Source organism: Chrysemys picta, chromosome 2 (assembly GCF_011386835.1).
Source record: "Chrysemys picta bellii isolate R12L10 chromosome 2, ASM1138683v2, whole genome shotgun sequence".
Classification (NCBI taxonomy): domain Eukaryota; kingdom Metazoa; phylum Chordata; order Testudines; family Emydidae; genus Chrysemys; species Chrysemys picta.
Genome location: NC_088792.1, coordinates 63,071,470 through 63,089,923, shown reverse-complemented (window position 1 = coordinate 63,089,923; position 18,454 = coordinate 63,071,470). Strand labels below are relative to the sequence as shown.

Here is an 18,454-nt window from a genome sequence, read left to right as displayed (position 1 = left end):
GTGCTTGCACCTCTAGCTACCTGTTAGAGGAGCAAGTATCAAGATTTGCACCCAGAGGCTTTTTTCTGTAGGTACAAAATGCAGGTGCAAATTTCACTTGCAGATAGGAAGGCTGGCCTCTAGCCCTTTTGCTTAGCAGCATTAAACATATTGTTTGAAAATTAAATTTATATTGACAAGTGAAAATAACCAGGAATATTAAAATCTTATTCCATTCTCATAACCGGCTTTCAGAAGCTATCAGAATAATTTCATTAGTTGACCTAGATGGATTCTTACATTAGTTAGCAGAAAAATTATTTCATGTACTATAGAAAGTCAGAATAATTGGAGAAATCACAATGACAAATGGGGGTTTTGTATCTTCTGTTTTAATTATGAAAAAAATATTTAGCCCTTTATATTATAGCTGGCATTAATTACACCAGTCAAATTAAGGCTGAATTTTAAAACATTGTCTACTTCCAACATGGATTATGCCTTAGCTTCCCTGGGAGATTTTTAATGTTGTTTTTCTTTTTTTCTGAAACCACAGTAAAATACATTTTATTGTGTTTGCCTTTCTACTTTAAATAAAAGAACAATAATTCATGCGCTATCCATTATTTCCTTTTGGTCATTATTTGGAACTGGACCATGTAATCCTATGAAATTGCTTATGTGAACAAAGACCGCTTCTGTTGCAAAGGTAACGAGATCAGGTAACAAGATCAGGTTCTAATCTCACTATGCTCAAACGTGTAGGAAGGCGGTAATTATTCTATTTTATTCCATTGAGAAAAGGTGGGAAATTTGGCAAGTTTTCTTCTTCCAAGATGCTCTTTCCACTTGAACATCGTGGGACTAATTGTCCCTTCAGACAGGAATTTTGACTTCAGTGGGAATTACTTAGATATATCAGAGGGCAAAATTGGGCACACTGATTGTGAATTAAAGTCTTTATCTTTATTTGGATAATTTAAAGTCTTTGTTTATCTTTAATGTTGAAGTGTTCATACTGTGTATGTGTGCGAGTGTTAATGTCTGTTTTATTTATGAGATGTTTTTCATATGGTCTGAACATATTTACGGAGCAAAAACCATTCTAGCAATTAACAAATTGTGTGAATGTCCGTTAAGGGATCAGTGCCAGCACTAGGCATAAGGAGACTAAACAATTGCTTAGGGCCCTGAGCAGCTCAAGGGAGCCCTGCTATTTGCTTTTTTTTAGTATGTGTTAGTTCCTGCTTAAGGCCCCTAGTGGGCTAGCACCGCCTTTGTAAGGGATTAATTAAAAAAGGAGTAATCCTCCTTGCCTCCTAATTACTCACTCAATTTTTATTTATTTATTTATTTATTTATTTAATAAGTCCCGAAGGCTTGCATCATGTGTTGAAGGTCAAAAAATATTTGACTCATTGAGCGGGCATTACATTTATATTGTGCCCTTCACTGAAAATGTCCTGCCTCAATCCATAGACATTTTAAATATTGGGACTTTTACCTTGGGCCCCTTCGGTGATCTCAGTTGTTGGAATGGAACATAAAAAGGGTGGGGAGACTGCCTTTAAGGTAGTCCGGTTCAAACCTTACATGGCTTTATAGGTCATTTTTTAATTGTACCTAGGTTGAAAGGCAATGTGGACTATGGAGCATAGGTGTCATGCACTCTGCTAGAATCACTACTAAGTAAGGGGTCAGACACACATTGCATTAGCTGTAATCTCCAGGTGGTCCAGCCATAATGTATTACAGTCATCTAAACTGCAGATGGGAAAGGCATGAACGTGCTGGTGAGAGCACTTCCAAGATGAAGGGTCAAAGTCGTATTGACAAAAGCAGATGAAAAAAACACTCTTGTCTACTGCTTCTACTTTACCAAAAACACTGCCATGAAATCAGTAGGAAGCCTAGACTGTGCACCTTGTTATCAAAAGTAACGATGGATTTTGGATCTAGACTGATCAGTGGTACCAGATGACAGAACAAGGACTAGTGGTCTCAAGTTGCAGTGGGGAAGGTTTAGGTTGGCTATTAGGAAAAACTTTTTCACTAGGAGGGTGGTAAAGCACTGGAATGGGTTACCTAGGGAGGAATCTCCTTCCTTAGAGGTTTTTAAGGTCAGGCTTGACAAAGCCCTGGCTGGGATGATTTAGTTGGGAATTGGTCCTGCTTTGAGCAGGGGGTTGGACTAGATGACCTCCTGAGGTCCCTTCCAACCCTGATTATTCTATGATTAAAGGGGTAGAGATGTTACCTCCACTGCTTCCTTCTGATGTTTTCCCCAGCTGAACAATATAACTTCCATCTTGTCTAGACTGAGCTTCAGGCAGATAGCTGTCATCAAGGCCTTAATCTCGGCTACCACCTGAAGCTATGAGACCGCATCATCATTCTCAGATGAAGAGAGACATGTAGCTCAGAGTCATAAGCATATTGATGGCACTGCAAGCCTAGCTGCCTCACTACCTTCTTTCAGAGGCCCCACAAATATACTGCATAAAAGATGTGGTATTCTCCCGAATCCATTTTTAGAGTAGGGGCATGTCCTATATTTGACAGTGACCTCTAAGAATATTTAAAATCTTTTGCTTCTTTATGCCACATAAAAAGGCCTGAAGAGTGTTTAGTGCATGGGGTTTTTTTGTTTTTGTTTTAAAGGAGGTGGAGGGAGGGAGAGCCTTTTGGGCTGTCACATCTTAAATGATGAATCTTTAACAAAGACATCATTTTGTCCTAAATGTTCATTAGGCATTTGAGTCAAATAGATGTTAACAAAACCACACACAAATCAGATTTTTAAATATTCTGAATATAAATCTCTCCCTCTGTTCATCAGCTTTCAGTCTCTCTTGTTTCTTGTAATATTATAGTCTTCCTAGTTCTCCAATTGCCATAGAGATTAAGATAAATTCAGTTTACACACATGAGAGAGGACAGGGTGTGTGTGGATTTTCTGTGTTTAAACCCATACTTTCCCACCACACATCCCTTTCAGGCTGCCTTTATACAATGTAAAAAGGGCACTAGCTCATTTTCCTTCCCTCCCTCCAACCTCCTGTCTTTGCACATCCCCTCCCTGAACTTTCCAAGGTTCATGCTGATATCCATCAGGAAACATCTGGGCTAATAATGGTCCTCCAGTGTCATCCAGCCAGGTCTCAATTACGCAAGTAAAGTCAGAGGCCCTGTGTGTGATCAAGTCATGGATGGTGATAGAACGTGATTGTCCACTCATTTTGCAGTAAGCAACACGTACCATAGAGGTACATGATAAAAGATAATATTTTACAGTGAGGGCTCACGTGAGGTCTCAGGGGAGCCATGTGTTTGAAATGTCTGTGTGCAGAGTATGTCTATGCCTTCATTATTATTTATTATTTGTATTATGGTAGTGTCTAGGAGCCTTTATAACAGAGGAATTAATTTTGTGTAACTTATTTTAAATGCTATAGTTTACATACATGAAGAAGTGGCAGCATTTGAGAAATGGGAGGGGCTGCTATGTTATTTTTAGGAATGACTCTATTGCACTCCATCCTTTTTTTTCCAGGGCTGTTCCTGGCTAACTTTCCCATGAGTTTTTAACCTCGTGCTATGGTTCTCTTATGTAACAGGAAATAGGTTGACAGGAACAAACAAAATACAAGTATATCAGTCACACACAATAGCAGTTGATTTAGCTAGCCCTGCCTTCAATTGCCTAATGTAGATATAGTACATCGGGTAAATCAGCTGTGCCTGAGAACTTCTTGTGCTGTTTCCCAAGAAGCAACTATTTTATTCCAGTTCAGCAAAAGGCTCAGAATTACAGTGAACATGATAGAAAAGATGTGTTTATTGTAAAGTTAAAACTTGTGGCACTGTCATGTCCTGGGATTGTGGATTTAAATATTTATTTGCTCTTTCTCCAACCCTCAAGGCAGGGGTTTTGTGCAAGCTTCAGGAAAGAGATGACATTGGACGGATTGAACTAGTCCAGAAGCTGGCAAGGGAAAACTGTCAGTTTTTGCAGGTGGACAGAAAAGAACCAGAGAAGACAGAACAAGTAAGACATTTCTCATTTGTTTGTTTAGAAGGGAAAGGAAAGATGTTTTCTACTTTGTTGTAAACTTAAAATTAAAAAAAAAAATTGATATTAGGTCCCACTGCACATTGAGCTACATCTGTTCTGTCATGTCAAATGGGCCTCCTTCAAATTCACAAAATCAAAATGGAATAAGATTTGCATATTATTTATCATCATTATTTTATTAACATTAACAATAACTGATAAACCTTGCTAGCTTATAATAGGTATGAAGCAATTGTCCCTCAGGTAAGGGGAGTGATTTCAGTGTGTGTTTTCTGACAAAATGTTGGTCATTTTTGTGAAATGTTTTTCTTTTAAAGATATATTTCTCAGATTTTTTTTTTAAGGGATACATGCTTAAAGTACCATTACTTTTTTTTAAAGAACCTGAATGAAAATTTTTCTGCTTCTATAATATTTTGGCAGAAAATATTAATGGGAACTTTCCAACATGAATTACAATTGCGTTTAAATAGTGAGTTTTTACGGTTTCTTTGTGTATTATTATTGTGTATTCAACCACAACTTACTTTGACTCAACTGAAGAAAATAGCAATCTGCTGCTCACTGCTTCTAAAATCATTTATTCAAATAATAACTATAGACTGAAAATGCATTAAAATACTAGCTGCTTTGCTGATAGCACAATGTAACCTTTTTATCCTCCTGATGCAGACTGTTTAGTTTTCATTTGATGGGAGATGCTGGTTTTGGTCATGTACTAATTTAAAATGTCTAAAGAAGGAGAAAAAAAAATGCAACCCTCTTGAGTCCTGAAATGCAATGTGCATGTCTCCCCCATTTTTATTTACTCTGCAGTACAAAGACTTCTACTTAAGCAAAGAATGATTTTTCAGCTGACCCATGAGAAGTCAATTAACTCTAATGTAAGGGTTCCACAAAGCAAAAGGGAGAGATGAAATCTTACTTGAGAATGTGATTATGTTCTGTTCAATAGGCTATACGCTCCTGTCTCTTGCAGTTTAATATGTAATTATATCAATGGGCATACCTGAGGGAGGACTGCAATTAGCCAGGCTCAAATTGAACTGATCCTTGGTGGATCCACTAACTGTGGGCAACTGCAAAAATTTCCACATATGTTTAAAGTGCATTAGCAAAACACAATTGAACATTTAGGAGCTTATGAAAGTCCAATTTTATACTAGTAAAGGTTTATAATTGTGTTTTTAGGATTATGCAGTAAGGGTAGAGGTTTTAGGACCAGATACTTTTTGGTAATGATATTTCAGAACTTCAGTGGTATCTTGGCTGCTGATTTTGCCCATTCTACTGTCATATGCTCAGTTCTGTGTCAACTGTCGTACTGGAGTCTGTGATTTCAGTGCACAGCAGAATATAATACAGTTCTAAAAGTGGAAAGGGGTGTAAGTGCTCACTTTCTCTTAAGTCATTATTCTTTGAAAGTTTTTTGCATATTTTGCAGATGCTGCCATACTTAAGCAGAGTGGCTGCTTCAGCTCATTGAGAGACAGCTGCCCTTATTCATGTTGAGTAGTACCACTCTCTGCAATTAGTTTTATTGGGCTAGATTGTGCCATTAGAGCCCAGAGCAAGGGGTGGGGTGTGTAAACTGTATAATGGAAGAATTGTGCCTCAGGGTATGTGTACATTGCAATAAAAACCCCACATTTGGCCTGTGCCAGCTGACTTGGGCTCGTGGCCCCAGGGCTAAGAGGCTGTTTAATTATGGTATAGACATTCAGGCTCAGGCTGCAGCCTGACCTCTGGGACCCTCCCACATTGCAGGATCCTAGAGTCCAGCCTGAGCCTGAATGTCTACACCTCAATTAAACAGTCCCTTAACCTGAGCTCCACAAACCCGAGTCAATTGGCATGGGTCAGTCGTAGTATTTAATTGCCGTGTAGACATACCCTCAGAGACTTCCCTCCTGAAGCACAGTTCACCCCTTGCTCCAGCTCCAGGGATGGGAATTTGGTATCTTACTGCTGGCCTATATGAGCAGCTACTTATGACAACTTGCTGCTGTGCTTGCTGGCATGTTAAGGGATGAACTCAAGTCTGCGCCCATTCCCTGTCTAGGCACTCTGGCATGGGGAGTAAGTGGGTGGACAGTGTCCACTTGCTCCTTTGTGCCTAGACCTAAGGTCTAGGTAGCCCATGCAGAGGTGTAAGGGGCTTTCTCACTTCCCTTTGTAGGTATATAATCTAAGAAATCATTTAGCCAATTGGCTTTAGTGGGACTACTCACCAAGTAAGGGATTACTTAATGTGAGTAAGGATGATTAGAATCTAGCCCTATGTAAGACTACATTATAGAAATTTATAGCAAATGAATTGCCCAGCCTCTGTTTCCATTTGAAATATTAAAGAAACAACATACATCAGGATCTGTTGTTCTCACAAAGCAATGTGTATTAAATATACATCCAGGTGCATGTCATGTTGTTTAAAAATATAGATTTACTCTAAGCAACTATTTAGAAATACACCCTAATGGGTAACCTATATAGACAGTAAAGTTGAGGGAATTCAGTTTTCCCTTTAGCATTGTTCTCTGTGTTCTCAACAAGACACCAGTTTCCCCATAAGTATCACTGCACTGAATCTTCCATTAGCTTTCTCTCCTGCTGTGCTCAACTCTATCTTCATGGATGACCTGCCCTCCTGAAATGAAAAGTGTTCTGTCTATACCTGAAATGTATATACAGTCTTCCATGTGCCTCTTCCAACACTTTTTATTGCATTTCTTCAGCAGACAGTTAACTGTGATAGCCTGGCTGTAAATGTATCTTTAAGCAGAAATTGCACTGTTAGCAGAACTGTATGTTTTGATGGGGCTTTGACAGTGTAACTTTTTGAGTTTGTTCCTAAAGATTGTTTGTTGTGTTGCTGGAAGAAAAGATACTGTTTCTAAGACGTTCTAACATCAAGGATTTTTCTCCTTGTGTGGAATGTTTAATCTGGATGGAATCCTCATTCATTATCCTATAGGAAGATACACAGACAAGAAAACTTTAATATAGTTAAGATTTTAAATATAGACACCTTGTGTAAAAGGAACCTAACTAAGGCTTGGTCTACACAAAACCCCCAAATCGAAGTAAGGTACGCAACTTCAGCTACGTGAATAACGTAGCTGAAGTCGACGTACCTTACTTCGAACTTACCACGGTCCACACCCGGCAGGCAGGCTCCCCTGTCGACTCCGCGTACTCCTCGTGGCGAGCAGGATTACCGGAGTCGACGGGGAGCACTTCTGAGTTCGATTTATCGCGTCCAGACAAGACGCGATAAATCGAACCCAGAAGTTCGATTGCCTGCCGCCGAACCAGCGCGGTAAGTATAGACAAGCCCTAAAACAGTAGTATTTTATATTTCACATAGAATAAATATTTAAGTCAGGAAATCTGGAGTGAAACTTTTATAGGCAACCTTAATTGTGACTCCATATTGCCAGTAACGATATATCTAATGGCGCTATCATAAGATTAAAAATTCCAGGGCTGTTTTAATATCATTGACAGCAAATGTTAAGGTAATATATCCTACATGTGTGCTGATTCTAATGTATCCTCTTCTGGGAAGGAGAAGGACTCAGCTTATTTTAGTAACTCTGATACCCAGTCAACTTTGGCTTCATTGTCTAGGGTGGTCAGGGTGATGTAAATCTGGTATGCATTTGGCCAGCAGGATCTATGATGCACATTTAAAAGGTGGGTGATATGGTAGATACCATGGAATTTTTGGTCTATCTACAAATGGTTGAACATGGGGTAGATTGGGCTCTCTGACAAATAAGAGACTGTTGTGCCTGCTAGTGTTATGGTAGGTAAGATGTTAGCGACTATGATCTGTGCCCACAATGAGAAGGTGAAATGTAGAAGGCTTGGGGCTCTCGCCTGAACTAGTAAATATGAGAATGATATTTCTGGCCCATATCAAACAAGTGGCCAGGAGGAGGGATATCGTGTGGTCAGCTGAGTATTTAGTCACTGGAAGGGACAGTGGAAGTCTGGAGCTCATATTGGAAACATGGGAACATAGTAAGGGGATCTTCACAGGGTGTGTGAAGCTTGTGTGTGTGTGTGTGTGTGTGTGTGTGTAACCTCAAGTCTAAATTTCCACACTTGCATATGTCACTGGTCTACAGTTTTTGAGAAGTCGTCTGCTTCAGAGATAAAATGTGCTATTTATTATGTATTTTGATGTGCTGAATTCAAATATGACAATTAAAACAACTGGCTACTGTTTCTAAAATATTTAAGTTTTTACATTTTATGTCTATGTATATTGTGTAGATAGTAGAGTTTTAATCATAAATTGTAAACCTAGGTCTTTTCATGTGATTATGGTTGCTTTACATGATAATATTGCACCTGTCCTGTTTATGTAACACGTTAAAAATCAGCAAAAGGGTTATAAATAAAATTTATTATGAAACAAAAAGGCAAAAAACTATTATGTACATAGTTTAGTCCTATTCAGTGTCTACTCGGCGCTTCTTGGCTTGTCTCTTGTATTCATTAAATGGAGCATCTCTTATCACTGTCCAGCAATATAGTCTGCAAGCACTGATGGACTCCATTTGCCCTGATAGCGTTTCTCCATTGTTGCAATGTCCTGGTGAAATCGCTCGCCGTGCTCATCGCTCACTGCTCCGCAGTTCGGTGGAAAAAAATCTAGATGAGAGTGCAAAAAAATGTATCTTTAGTGACATGTTGCAACCAAGGCTTTTGTATGCCTTGAGGAGGTTTTCCACCAACAACCTGTAGTTGTCTGCCTTGTTGTTTCCGAGAAAATTGATTGCCACTAACTGGAAGGCTTTCCATGCAGTCTTTTCCTTGCCACGCAGTGCATGGTCAAATGTATCATCTCGAAGAAGTTCACGAATCTGAGGACCAACAAAGACACCTTCCTTTATTTTTAGCTTCACTTAACCTTGGAAATTTTCCACAGAGGTACTTGAAAGCTGCTTGTGTTTTGTCAATGGCCTTGACCAAGTTCTTCATCAGACCCAGTTTGATGTGTAAGGGTGGTAACAAAATCTTCCTTGGTTCAACAAGTGGTGGATGCTGAACACTTTTCCTCCCAGGCTCCAATGACTGTCGGACTGGCCAATCTTTCTTGATGTAGTGGGAATCTCTTGCACGACTATCCCATTCGCAGAGAAAACAGCAGTACTTTGTGTATCCAGTCTGCAGACCAAGCAAGAGAGCAACAACCTTCAAATCGCCACAAAGCTGCCACTGATGTTGGTCACAGTTTATGCACCTCAAAAGTTGTTTCATGTTGTCATAGGTTTCCTTCATATGGACTGCATGACCAACTGGAATTGATGGCAAAACATAATGATGCCATTATGCAGTAAAACAGCTTTAAGACTCCTTTTCGATGAATCAATGAACAGTCTCCACTCATCTGGATCGTGAACGATGTTGAGGGCTGCCATCACACCATCGATGTTGTTGCAGGCTACAAGATCACCTTTCATGAAGAAGAATGGGACAAGATCCTTTTGACGGTCACGGAACATGGAAACCCTAACATCACCTGTCAGGAGATTCCACTGCTGTATTCTGGAGCCCAACAGCTCTGCCTTACTCTTGGGTAGTTCCAAATCCCTGACAAGGTCATTCAGTTCACCTTGTGTTATGAGGTGTGGTTCAGAGGAGGAGGATGGGAGAAAATGGGGGTCCTGTGACATTGATGGTTCAGGACCAGAAATTTCATCCTCTTCCTCTTCCTCATCTGACTCAAGTGAGAATGATTCTGGTGCATCAGGAACCGGCAGTCCTTCTCCGTGGGGTACTGGGCATATAGCTGATGGAATGTTTGGATAATGCACAGTCCACTTTTTCTTTTGACACACCTTTCCCAACTGGAGGCACCATGCAGAAGTAACAATTGCTGGTATGATCTGTTGGCACTCTCCAAATCATTGGCACTGCAAAAGGCATAGATTTCCTTTTCCTGTTCAACCACTGGCGAAGATTTGTTGCACAAGTGTTGCAGCATATGTGTGGGGCCCACCTCTTGTCCTGATCTCCAATTTTGCAGCCAAAATAAAGGTGATAGGCTTTCTTAACCATAGTGGTTATACTGCGCTTTTGTGATGCAAAAGTCACTTCACCACAAACCTAGCAGACGTTATCTGCACTGTTCACACAAATACGAGGCATCTCTGCTCACTTTGGCGAAACAGAAATGTGTCCCTTTGCAAAATCAAACACTGACAAATAAGAGAGCACAACACTGTATGATTTCTAGAGCTGATATAGGGCAATTTGTTCAGCAGAGTGATGTAAGTTTTGTTATGATTGCATCATCCATGACTTCTAGGAATAACATGATGCAATTCATATCATGTATGACGCAATACCAGCTTCAGATGGCATCATTCATTGTTTTGCCTAAAAAGCAAGTACTGTCCAAACCCAGTCATAGATTTATTCATAGATCCAGTCAAAGATGTATTTTAGTCATTTCTGATTTAAATTGAGATCCCTTCCCTTTATCCTCCGCCATTCCCAAGTCAAGGGTCGTATATACTGACCCAATAGCATATCTTGAAAACTAGAGCCAATCAACAATTTTAAGCATCATTTTCATTCTCAGTGACCCAGAATTAGTAAAGTTTGACTACATTTATTTCAGAAGCATTTTGGTTGTAGAGCAGTGTGTTTAGTTATTTTAAACTATAACATTCTATTGAGGTTCTCTGTCTCTCCCCAGTCTTAACTCTCTTAATGAAACTTTCTGGTTGTGAGTTTCCTTAGTTTGGGGTTTTTCACTGATGAATGACCATGATGACTTTATATTTTAAACATATTTTATGAAACATTGTTTATAAAATAGACTTAATGTAACTATTTATAGACCTAGAGATAAAAATGAAAAATAAGCAACAGATATTTGTCAAATTCCTGCTCATTAATGTGTTAGAATAAAAGATTTTATTAGTGAACTCCATGCAGCATGTACTTTAGATTGCTTCAAAACTGTTTTTTTCTAACTAGGATAGAGTGAATTGTACTGATTAAATGTATGAAACAGTAGGAATAACTTCCTCCATGTCCTACCCCATGACCTCCAATTAAAAAGGTATTGGGAAAGTAAATGAATTAATAAGAAATTTCATAAAATCCAGAAAAAGTTTTTTTTTGTTAGTTTCAAATGTAAGAAAAAGAGACCATCATTGTTGGTCTAAGAGTTATATGTGTATATCAATTAATATAGTTCAATAAGACCATTAAAATGCTTTCACACATGAATGAAACTTGCCAGTCCACTAAGTATTAATATTATAGAACAAACATTTATCAATTGGTATATGTTCCTTTGAAGAAAACGCTTATAGTATATGGAAATCTTGCTTTTCTGTGCATCTTTACTATTTTATCAGTTGCTTTGACAGAGAATAACTATGGAAGTCTTTATTGAACAGTTCAGCCATAAAAATGACACTGCGTTTTCAAATAGTTTACTTACCGTTGGCATCAATTATAAAATAGAATATCGATTCTTATACATAAAGCTACCATCTACAGCTTTTATGGTCTAGTGTCATTAGGCACATTTGGAAGAAATGTTTTGCACTAAAACATTATTCATTATATGTCTTAGAATTTTTAACAATTACATCATCTGAACAATGACTGTACTAAGGAAAGGTTTTTTGGTCAGCTTTAATCTGCTCAAATCTCTTTTTATAAAACATATTTCCAATATTTAATTCAAGCAAAATACTGAATTAATTAGCTGTCATTTTTACATGTAGTCATCCTTAAGAGAGAACACAAGTCAATTGTATCATGTTATAAAGGCTGTGTATTATTTTAATGAAATAGAAAAAGTACTCAAGGTAATTGAAATGTTTTTATGGAAAAAATCTGGGAAAACTACTCATGTTATGTTAATAATTTCATGCAGTCTGGTCAACTGCATGTATGTTAATGCAAGTTAATATTAATATTCACAGATAACACAGACAAAGTTCTCCAGTGTAAAAGCAATGAGGAGTCCTTGTGGCACCTTAGAAACTAACAAATTTATTTGGGCATAAGCTTTTGTGGGCTAAAACCCACTTAATCAGATGCACGGAGTGAAAAATACAGTAAGCAGTATATCTATTACACCACATGAAAAGATGGAGTGTTCATACTAAATAAGAAATTTTACTTTCTATCAATGCTAAATATTTCCCCAAACTACCCAATATTTTAATATTAATGCAGAACCTTAAAAAAAAGGTATGAAAATGTTTTATAAATCCTCCTTCTATTCCCTTTAGAGAATAAATATATTGACCTTGGAGACACATTTGTTTTACTGTGTTAATCCCTGGGTATTGGCCAATTTAAGGAGGAAAAGTGTTTTTGAAAACATAGCTCCACAACAAATATTTACAGCTATTTTGTTAATTTACATGGAATTACCCTTAAAACTTTTTAATCAGCATTTTCATTAATAAGACAGATAATTTGCTCACTGAAATGGGTTAGTGTTTGGATTGAAGCCATGAAAGGATTGACAAAAGAAGATTAACAATAGATCACTTAATATTGGGGGATTTTTTTAAAGGAAATTCCAGACATGACATAATAGGATTGGTTCAGAATGCTCCCATCAGTCCAGCTGTCCACCTGCAAATGAACAAAAATGAATGTCAATACATGTCCAGAGGTGCAGTATCTGTTAGTGTAATGAAGCAGTGGCCTTGTGTTGATGTAGTATTGAATTGCCCTTTAGTAACCAGTAGACTGTTGGAAATTCAAATTTCAAAATAATGGCTTAGATTGACATCCAAATACAAGTAGTGAACTTGATGTGTGCTTCAGTTTCAAAAAGTCACTTTGCAAAATAGAGAGTGTGTTACTGTGTCCACCTTGCTTGCAATGGATACATTAGGTGAATCAGCTGCAGATTAACCATCACTGGGGCTGAGACAAAACCTCTTGTCTGCTGCTCCCCGTCCCCTATCCACGGCTTCCTGCTGCCCTTTTTTCAGCCAACTTCCTGTGTGGGCCCTCGGTGCCCTTCCCTGTACTTCTAGCAGGTCTTGAGGCTGTCACAGAGCAAGTCTTGTGGGCAGAGCAGAAGGAACACAGGCTGCTGGAAGCGGGGCAAGGCCAGGAAGGCCCTTGGGGGTGAGTTCTGCTGCGGGAACTAACCCCATAGTAATGGCAGGGAGCAGCAATACTGGCTCCCCATTGCCCACTTAGGTTTTACCCTGATGCCTCTCCATCATGATGCGGGGGTGGGGGAGAGAGGAGGAGGCCAAATTTGAGTGAGCGGTATTGCGACCTCTTGCATGGGGTTGCAGCACCACTCAATTTGGGTTCCCCCATGAATTGGGCCCTGGGCTTATACCTGGGTTACCTATGCCTTAATCCAGATCTGAGGTGAGTTTAATTGCTGATTTATGACTTATGAGTCCCATAATTAGTTCTGCCTTGTCCTCAGCTAATGCAGACACACCTTGGATCGAATGGCACTAATTTATGTATTTCAATTAAATCTTATTTGTGCCACCAAAGTTTTGCAGAAGAATAACCTATTACAAGCTCTGCAAAATGCACAGTCAAAGGCTTGAAAGGTCCTAGTTTTTGTAAAAGTAAAACAGTCAAGAGGAATAAAATTTGTGCTCACATGCTGTGCGATTTGCATAATGTAGGAACATGTGGAATTACAGGATACTAGGATGTACAACCTCTTCCTTTGGGTTACGTTGTATTCCCATAGTAGTTTTTCCTCCACATGTGTGATCTAACTTAAAAAACTTTTATTAATTGCTGCTATTAGTAATTTATTCCATAATGTTTAACTACTTTGTATAGAAGGAAATTCCAAATAAATACTACTTGTGCTATTCCTTCTTTTTAGTTAGTTTAGGTTGATGACTCATTGTTCTTGGATTTGACAATAGCTCAAATAGCCTTGGGAGGACGGAGTGTTGTTTAGGGGTTAAAATATTAATCTGGGAGTCAGAACTGTTTAAGATAGTACTTTGCAGAGGTACAGTGAATCTTACTACAGTTGATGAATGTTTGCAAAGTGCTTTGAGATGCTTGGTTGGGAAAGACACAGTAGAAGTTTGCACCCTGAATGGAAGAGTGTTGGGAGGAATATACAGAAGAGAACCACTCAATTGAGAAGCTGAACAGAACTTATTGCAGTAAGAATGAAGCAGGCACAATAACTTCTTCTGCTCTTTCATTGCCCCAAGCAGGAGTCTTCCCTCTGTACAGAGCTCTTCTGAGCCTTGATTTGCCACTAAACCTTTTTGATTATTTATTTGTATTGTGGTGATGCCTGTGGGAGACCCAGTCATGGACCAGGACCTCATTGTGCTAGGTGCTGTACGAACAAAGAACAAAACAAGTTAGATCCTCCCTCAAAGAACCTACAATCTAAGTAATTGATTGGGCTTCTCTGATTATCATGTCCAACAGTAAAGTCAATTAAGGGGAAAAGTCCTCAGACATGTTTAAGAGCCAAGTTGTTTCCCCACACCCTAGTACCTGGTTTCAATCCTTTTATTTTCTTCCTGGATCATTTTCCTCCCTTCTTCCACTTGTCAGAGTGTCATTGCTGGCCTGCCAGATGGGAGAGCCACAAGGAAGAGTTTCCTACAGTGGTCCAATTTGGAAATCTAGCTCCCATTTTAACAGTCCTTTGAACAAACACTATCATTTAAAAATGCTTCTAGAATTTTAATATTGCTATACTTGAAGTAAACACCAGAACTGAAAACACGGGGGCAAATTTTCTGCTTGTTTAAATTGGCACAACGTCCTTGAATCCAATGGAGCTGTTCTAGTTTGCAAAAGCAGAGAATTTGACCCATGATCTCATTCTTTCAGAGCCCTACAGTTGCAAAATATTGTACTCCATCCCGTGTTCTCCTCATAATTTTGTAGACTTCTGTGAAATCCTGTTTTCCAGAGAATATAGACCAAGTTTCTCTAAGCCTTTAAAATAAACTAAGCTCTTAAAAATGTTTAATTATACCTTCTCCATTTAATCAGGAGCCTTTTTATAATACAGTGATTGAATATTTTCCTCCTCCTCCTTTTGTGTGAGTCATCTATTTATTCTTCCTGGAATTTTCTTTTTGCTAAATGTTTTCAAGTTTTATCTGTCAGCGTAACTCCTATATCTTTCTCCAGCTCATTGTTTTGTAGGGTTTGGCCATATTACCCTTGCTTATTTTTGTCCCTAGATTCATTATCATACATCTATGTAGACTGAATTGCATAAATCTCTTATCTGCTTATGTTTCTAATCTGATGAATTAATGTCATTTTCTCCCTCTAGAGAAGCAGAATTCCCAATTCATAAATTCAAGGTAATCTGTTTTTAAAACTGTCCTTTTTTTGTATTTATTTTTCCATCTCCATATTTCTATGATCAGGAAATTTCATGACATTCTGCATGTTTTCTTCCACATTTTTGATATGTTGCATAGACACATTCCTTATAACCCTGACACTATACTAGGTGCTTCCTTCCATCTTGAGTTACTGCCCCACACATGTAGGGAACTTGAATGAACTGATTTCAGAGCAGTAGCCGTGTTAGTCTGTATCCGCAAAAAGAGCAGGAGTACTTGTGGCACCTTAGAGACTAACAAATTTATTTGAGCATAAGCTTTCGTGGGCTACAGCCCACTTCTTCGGATGCATAGAATGGAACATATATTGAGGAGATATATATACACATACAGAGAGCATGAAAAGGTGGGAGTTGTCTTACCAACTCTGAGAGGCCAATTAAGTAAGAGAAAAAAACTTTTGAAGGGATAATCAAGATAGCCCAGTACAGACAGTTTGATAGTAAGTGTGAGAATACTTACATGGGGAGATAGATTCAAAGTTTGTAATGGCTCAGCCATTCCCAGTCTCTATTGAAGCCTAAGTTGATTGTATCTAGTTTGCATATCAATTCAAGCTCAGCAGTTTCTCGTTGGAGTCTGTTTTTGAAGCTTTTCTGTTGCAAAATTGTCACCCGCAGGTCTGTCATTGAGTGACCAGACAGGTTAAAGTGTTCTCCTACTGGTTTTTGAATGTTATGATTCCTGATGTCAGATTTGTGTCCATTAATTCTTTTGCATAGAGACTGTCCGGTTTGGCCAGTGTACATGGCAGAGGGGCATTGCTGGCACATGATAGCATATATCACATTGGTAGATGTACAGGTGAATGAGCCCCTGATGGCATGGCTGATGTGATTAGGTCCTATGATGATGTCACTTGAATAGATATGTGGACAGAGTTGGCATCGGGCTTTGTTGCAAGGATAGGTTCCTGGGTCAGTATTTTTGTTCAGTGGGGTGTGGTTGCTGGTAAGTATTTGCTTCAGGTTGGGGGGTTGTCTGTAAGCGAGGTCTGGCCTGCCTCCCGAGGTCTGTGAGAGTGAGGGATCATCTTTCAGGATAGGTTGTAGATCTTTGATGATGCGCTGGAGAGGTTTTAGTTGGGGGCTGAAGGTGACAGCTAGTGGTGTTCTGTTATTTTCTTTGTTGGGCCTGTCTTGTAGGAGGTGACTTCTGGGTACTTGTCTGGCTCTGTCAATCTGTTTTTTTCACTTCAGCAGGTGGGTATTGTAGTTTTAAGAATGCTTGATAGAGATCTTGTAGGTGCTTGTCTCTGTCTGAGGGATTGGAGCAAATGTGGTTGTATCTTAGAGCTTGGCTGTAGACAATGGATCGTGTGGTGTGTCCTGGATGGAAGCTGGAGGCATGTAGGTAAGTATAGCAGTCAGTAGGTTTCTGGTATAGGGTGGTATTTATGTGACCATCGCTTATTAGCACAGTAGTGTCCAGGACCGCTTGTGTGGATTGATCTAGGCTGAGGTTGATGGTGGGATGGAAATTTATTGAAATCATGGTGGAATTCCTCAAGGGCTTCTTTTCCATGGGTCCAGATGATGATGTCATCAATGTAGCGCTCTGTGTGTGTGTGTGTGTGTGTATGTATATGTATATGAATGTGTGTGTGTGTGTGTGTGTGTGTGTGTGTATATATATCTCCCCTCAATATATGTTCCATTCTATGCATCCGAAGAAGTGGGCTGTAGCCCACGAAATCTTATGCTCAAATAAATTTGTTAGTCTCTAAGGTGCCACGAGTACTCCTGTTCTTTTTGAATGAGCTGAGGTTGTCCATGTTTTTGTGTTAAGCTAAAGAAAGTAGTTTCCTAAAAGCAGAAAACACTTAAACTTAAGGTTAATAAGGTTTGTAATGTGTAGCACTCAAGCCAAGCTCACAAGTACCCAACTATTTTCAAGATTCAAAAGAAGTACTTTTATCCTGCATCTCACATTGGGCCAAATCATGATGACCTTTCACAGGCCTCGTCTACACTTATGGAGCTGCAGTGGTGCAGCTGTACCGGTGCTGCTTCACTGCTGCACCGCTTAGTGAAGATGCTACCTACGCTGATGGGAGAGCTTCTCCTGTTAGCATAGGTACTTCACCTCCCTGAGAGGCGGTAGCTATAGTATTAGTTGACATAGTGTCAGTTTTTACTCCTTTCTTTCTCAGAGTTGATACTAAACAAGGATGTCAGAGTTGGCTCTTACCAAGGACTAGATCAGGGCTCTCCTGAACTAAAAGCTTTAAAATGGCCAAAGTTCATTGGAAAACTCTGTGGCCTTGGGACTCATGGCTTTCTGTCACATCATCCCTTCTGGCCTATGAGGTTTGATAATTCACCCAGATGACTGGGGCATTCATATGGAGACTGGACCATGCATACTACTTTCTTGACCTTTCTGTCCACCATGGCAGTATGGCTTCAGTCTGAACTTTAGACCTTATTTACTTTGGGGATTTGACATGTTTACAGCAATCAGTGGCCAGTCACCAGTGTAGCTCACCCAGTGCGCGCTCTTAGTACAGACAGGCAACGCTGCTATAAATCAGAATTTACTCCTGTTTGCAGCAGGGGTAAGCTGCACCTGTGCAAATTTCAGTTTATCCTGTCTGTAGTAGGATTAGTACTGCTACAGGTACAGAGGTAGCTGGCAATTGATGGCAGAAATCCTAAGTGTAGACAAGGCCTTATTTGGCCCCAGGTGCTGCCGCATTGCCAATACTTTCCCCTAGGTATGTGGGTGAAACAATCTTTCTAAGAAGGTTTGAAAGCATGGATCAGGATACTTTCCTGGAGGCTAACTGGGGAATATTGCTGTTAAAACTCATTCCTTGTCCAGCCATGACCCCCTCATATTACTTCCTCCCATAACTGTGAGAACCCCAGCTACAGAGAGGTCTTTTTGGAGGAGGCATGGTTGTGGAGGGACGTTAAGTCCTCTCAGATCAGCAGATTTTTGCTTCCTGGAGTGGGTTTTCTGCTTCTTTCATCTCTTCCATGGCAAAAAATGGAAAGGCAAAGCTGGCTTTACCTTTTCCTGT

The 18,454-nt window shown here is 39.4% G+C and overlaps 1 protein-coding gene across 3 annotated transcripts in view; it reads left to right on the top strand.

Moving 5' to 3' along the window:
• Positions 1-18,454, top strand: part of RAPGEF5 (Rap guanine nucleotide exchange factor 5) — a 236,881-nt gene that overhangs the window by 100,180 nt on the left and 118,247 nt on the right. For 2 of the 3 annotated variants that reach the window (XM_024106678.3, XM_024106672.3), the window contains exon 9: positions 3,902-4,027. In XM_024106678.3, the coding sequence (XP_023962446.2) occupies positions 3,902-4,027 (126 nt within the window). Of the gene's footprint in view, positions 1-3,901; positions 4,028-18,454 lie in introns of those variants that run through there. The other variant, XM_065583335.1, reaches the window with a different exon arrangement.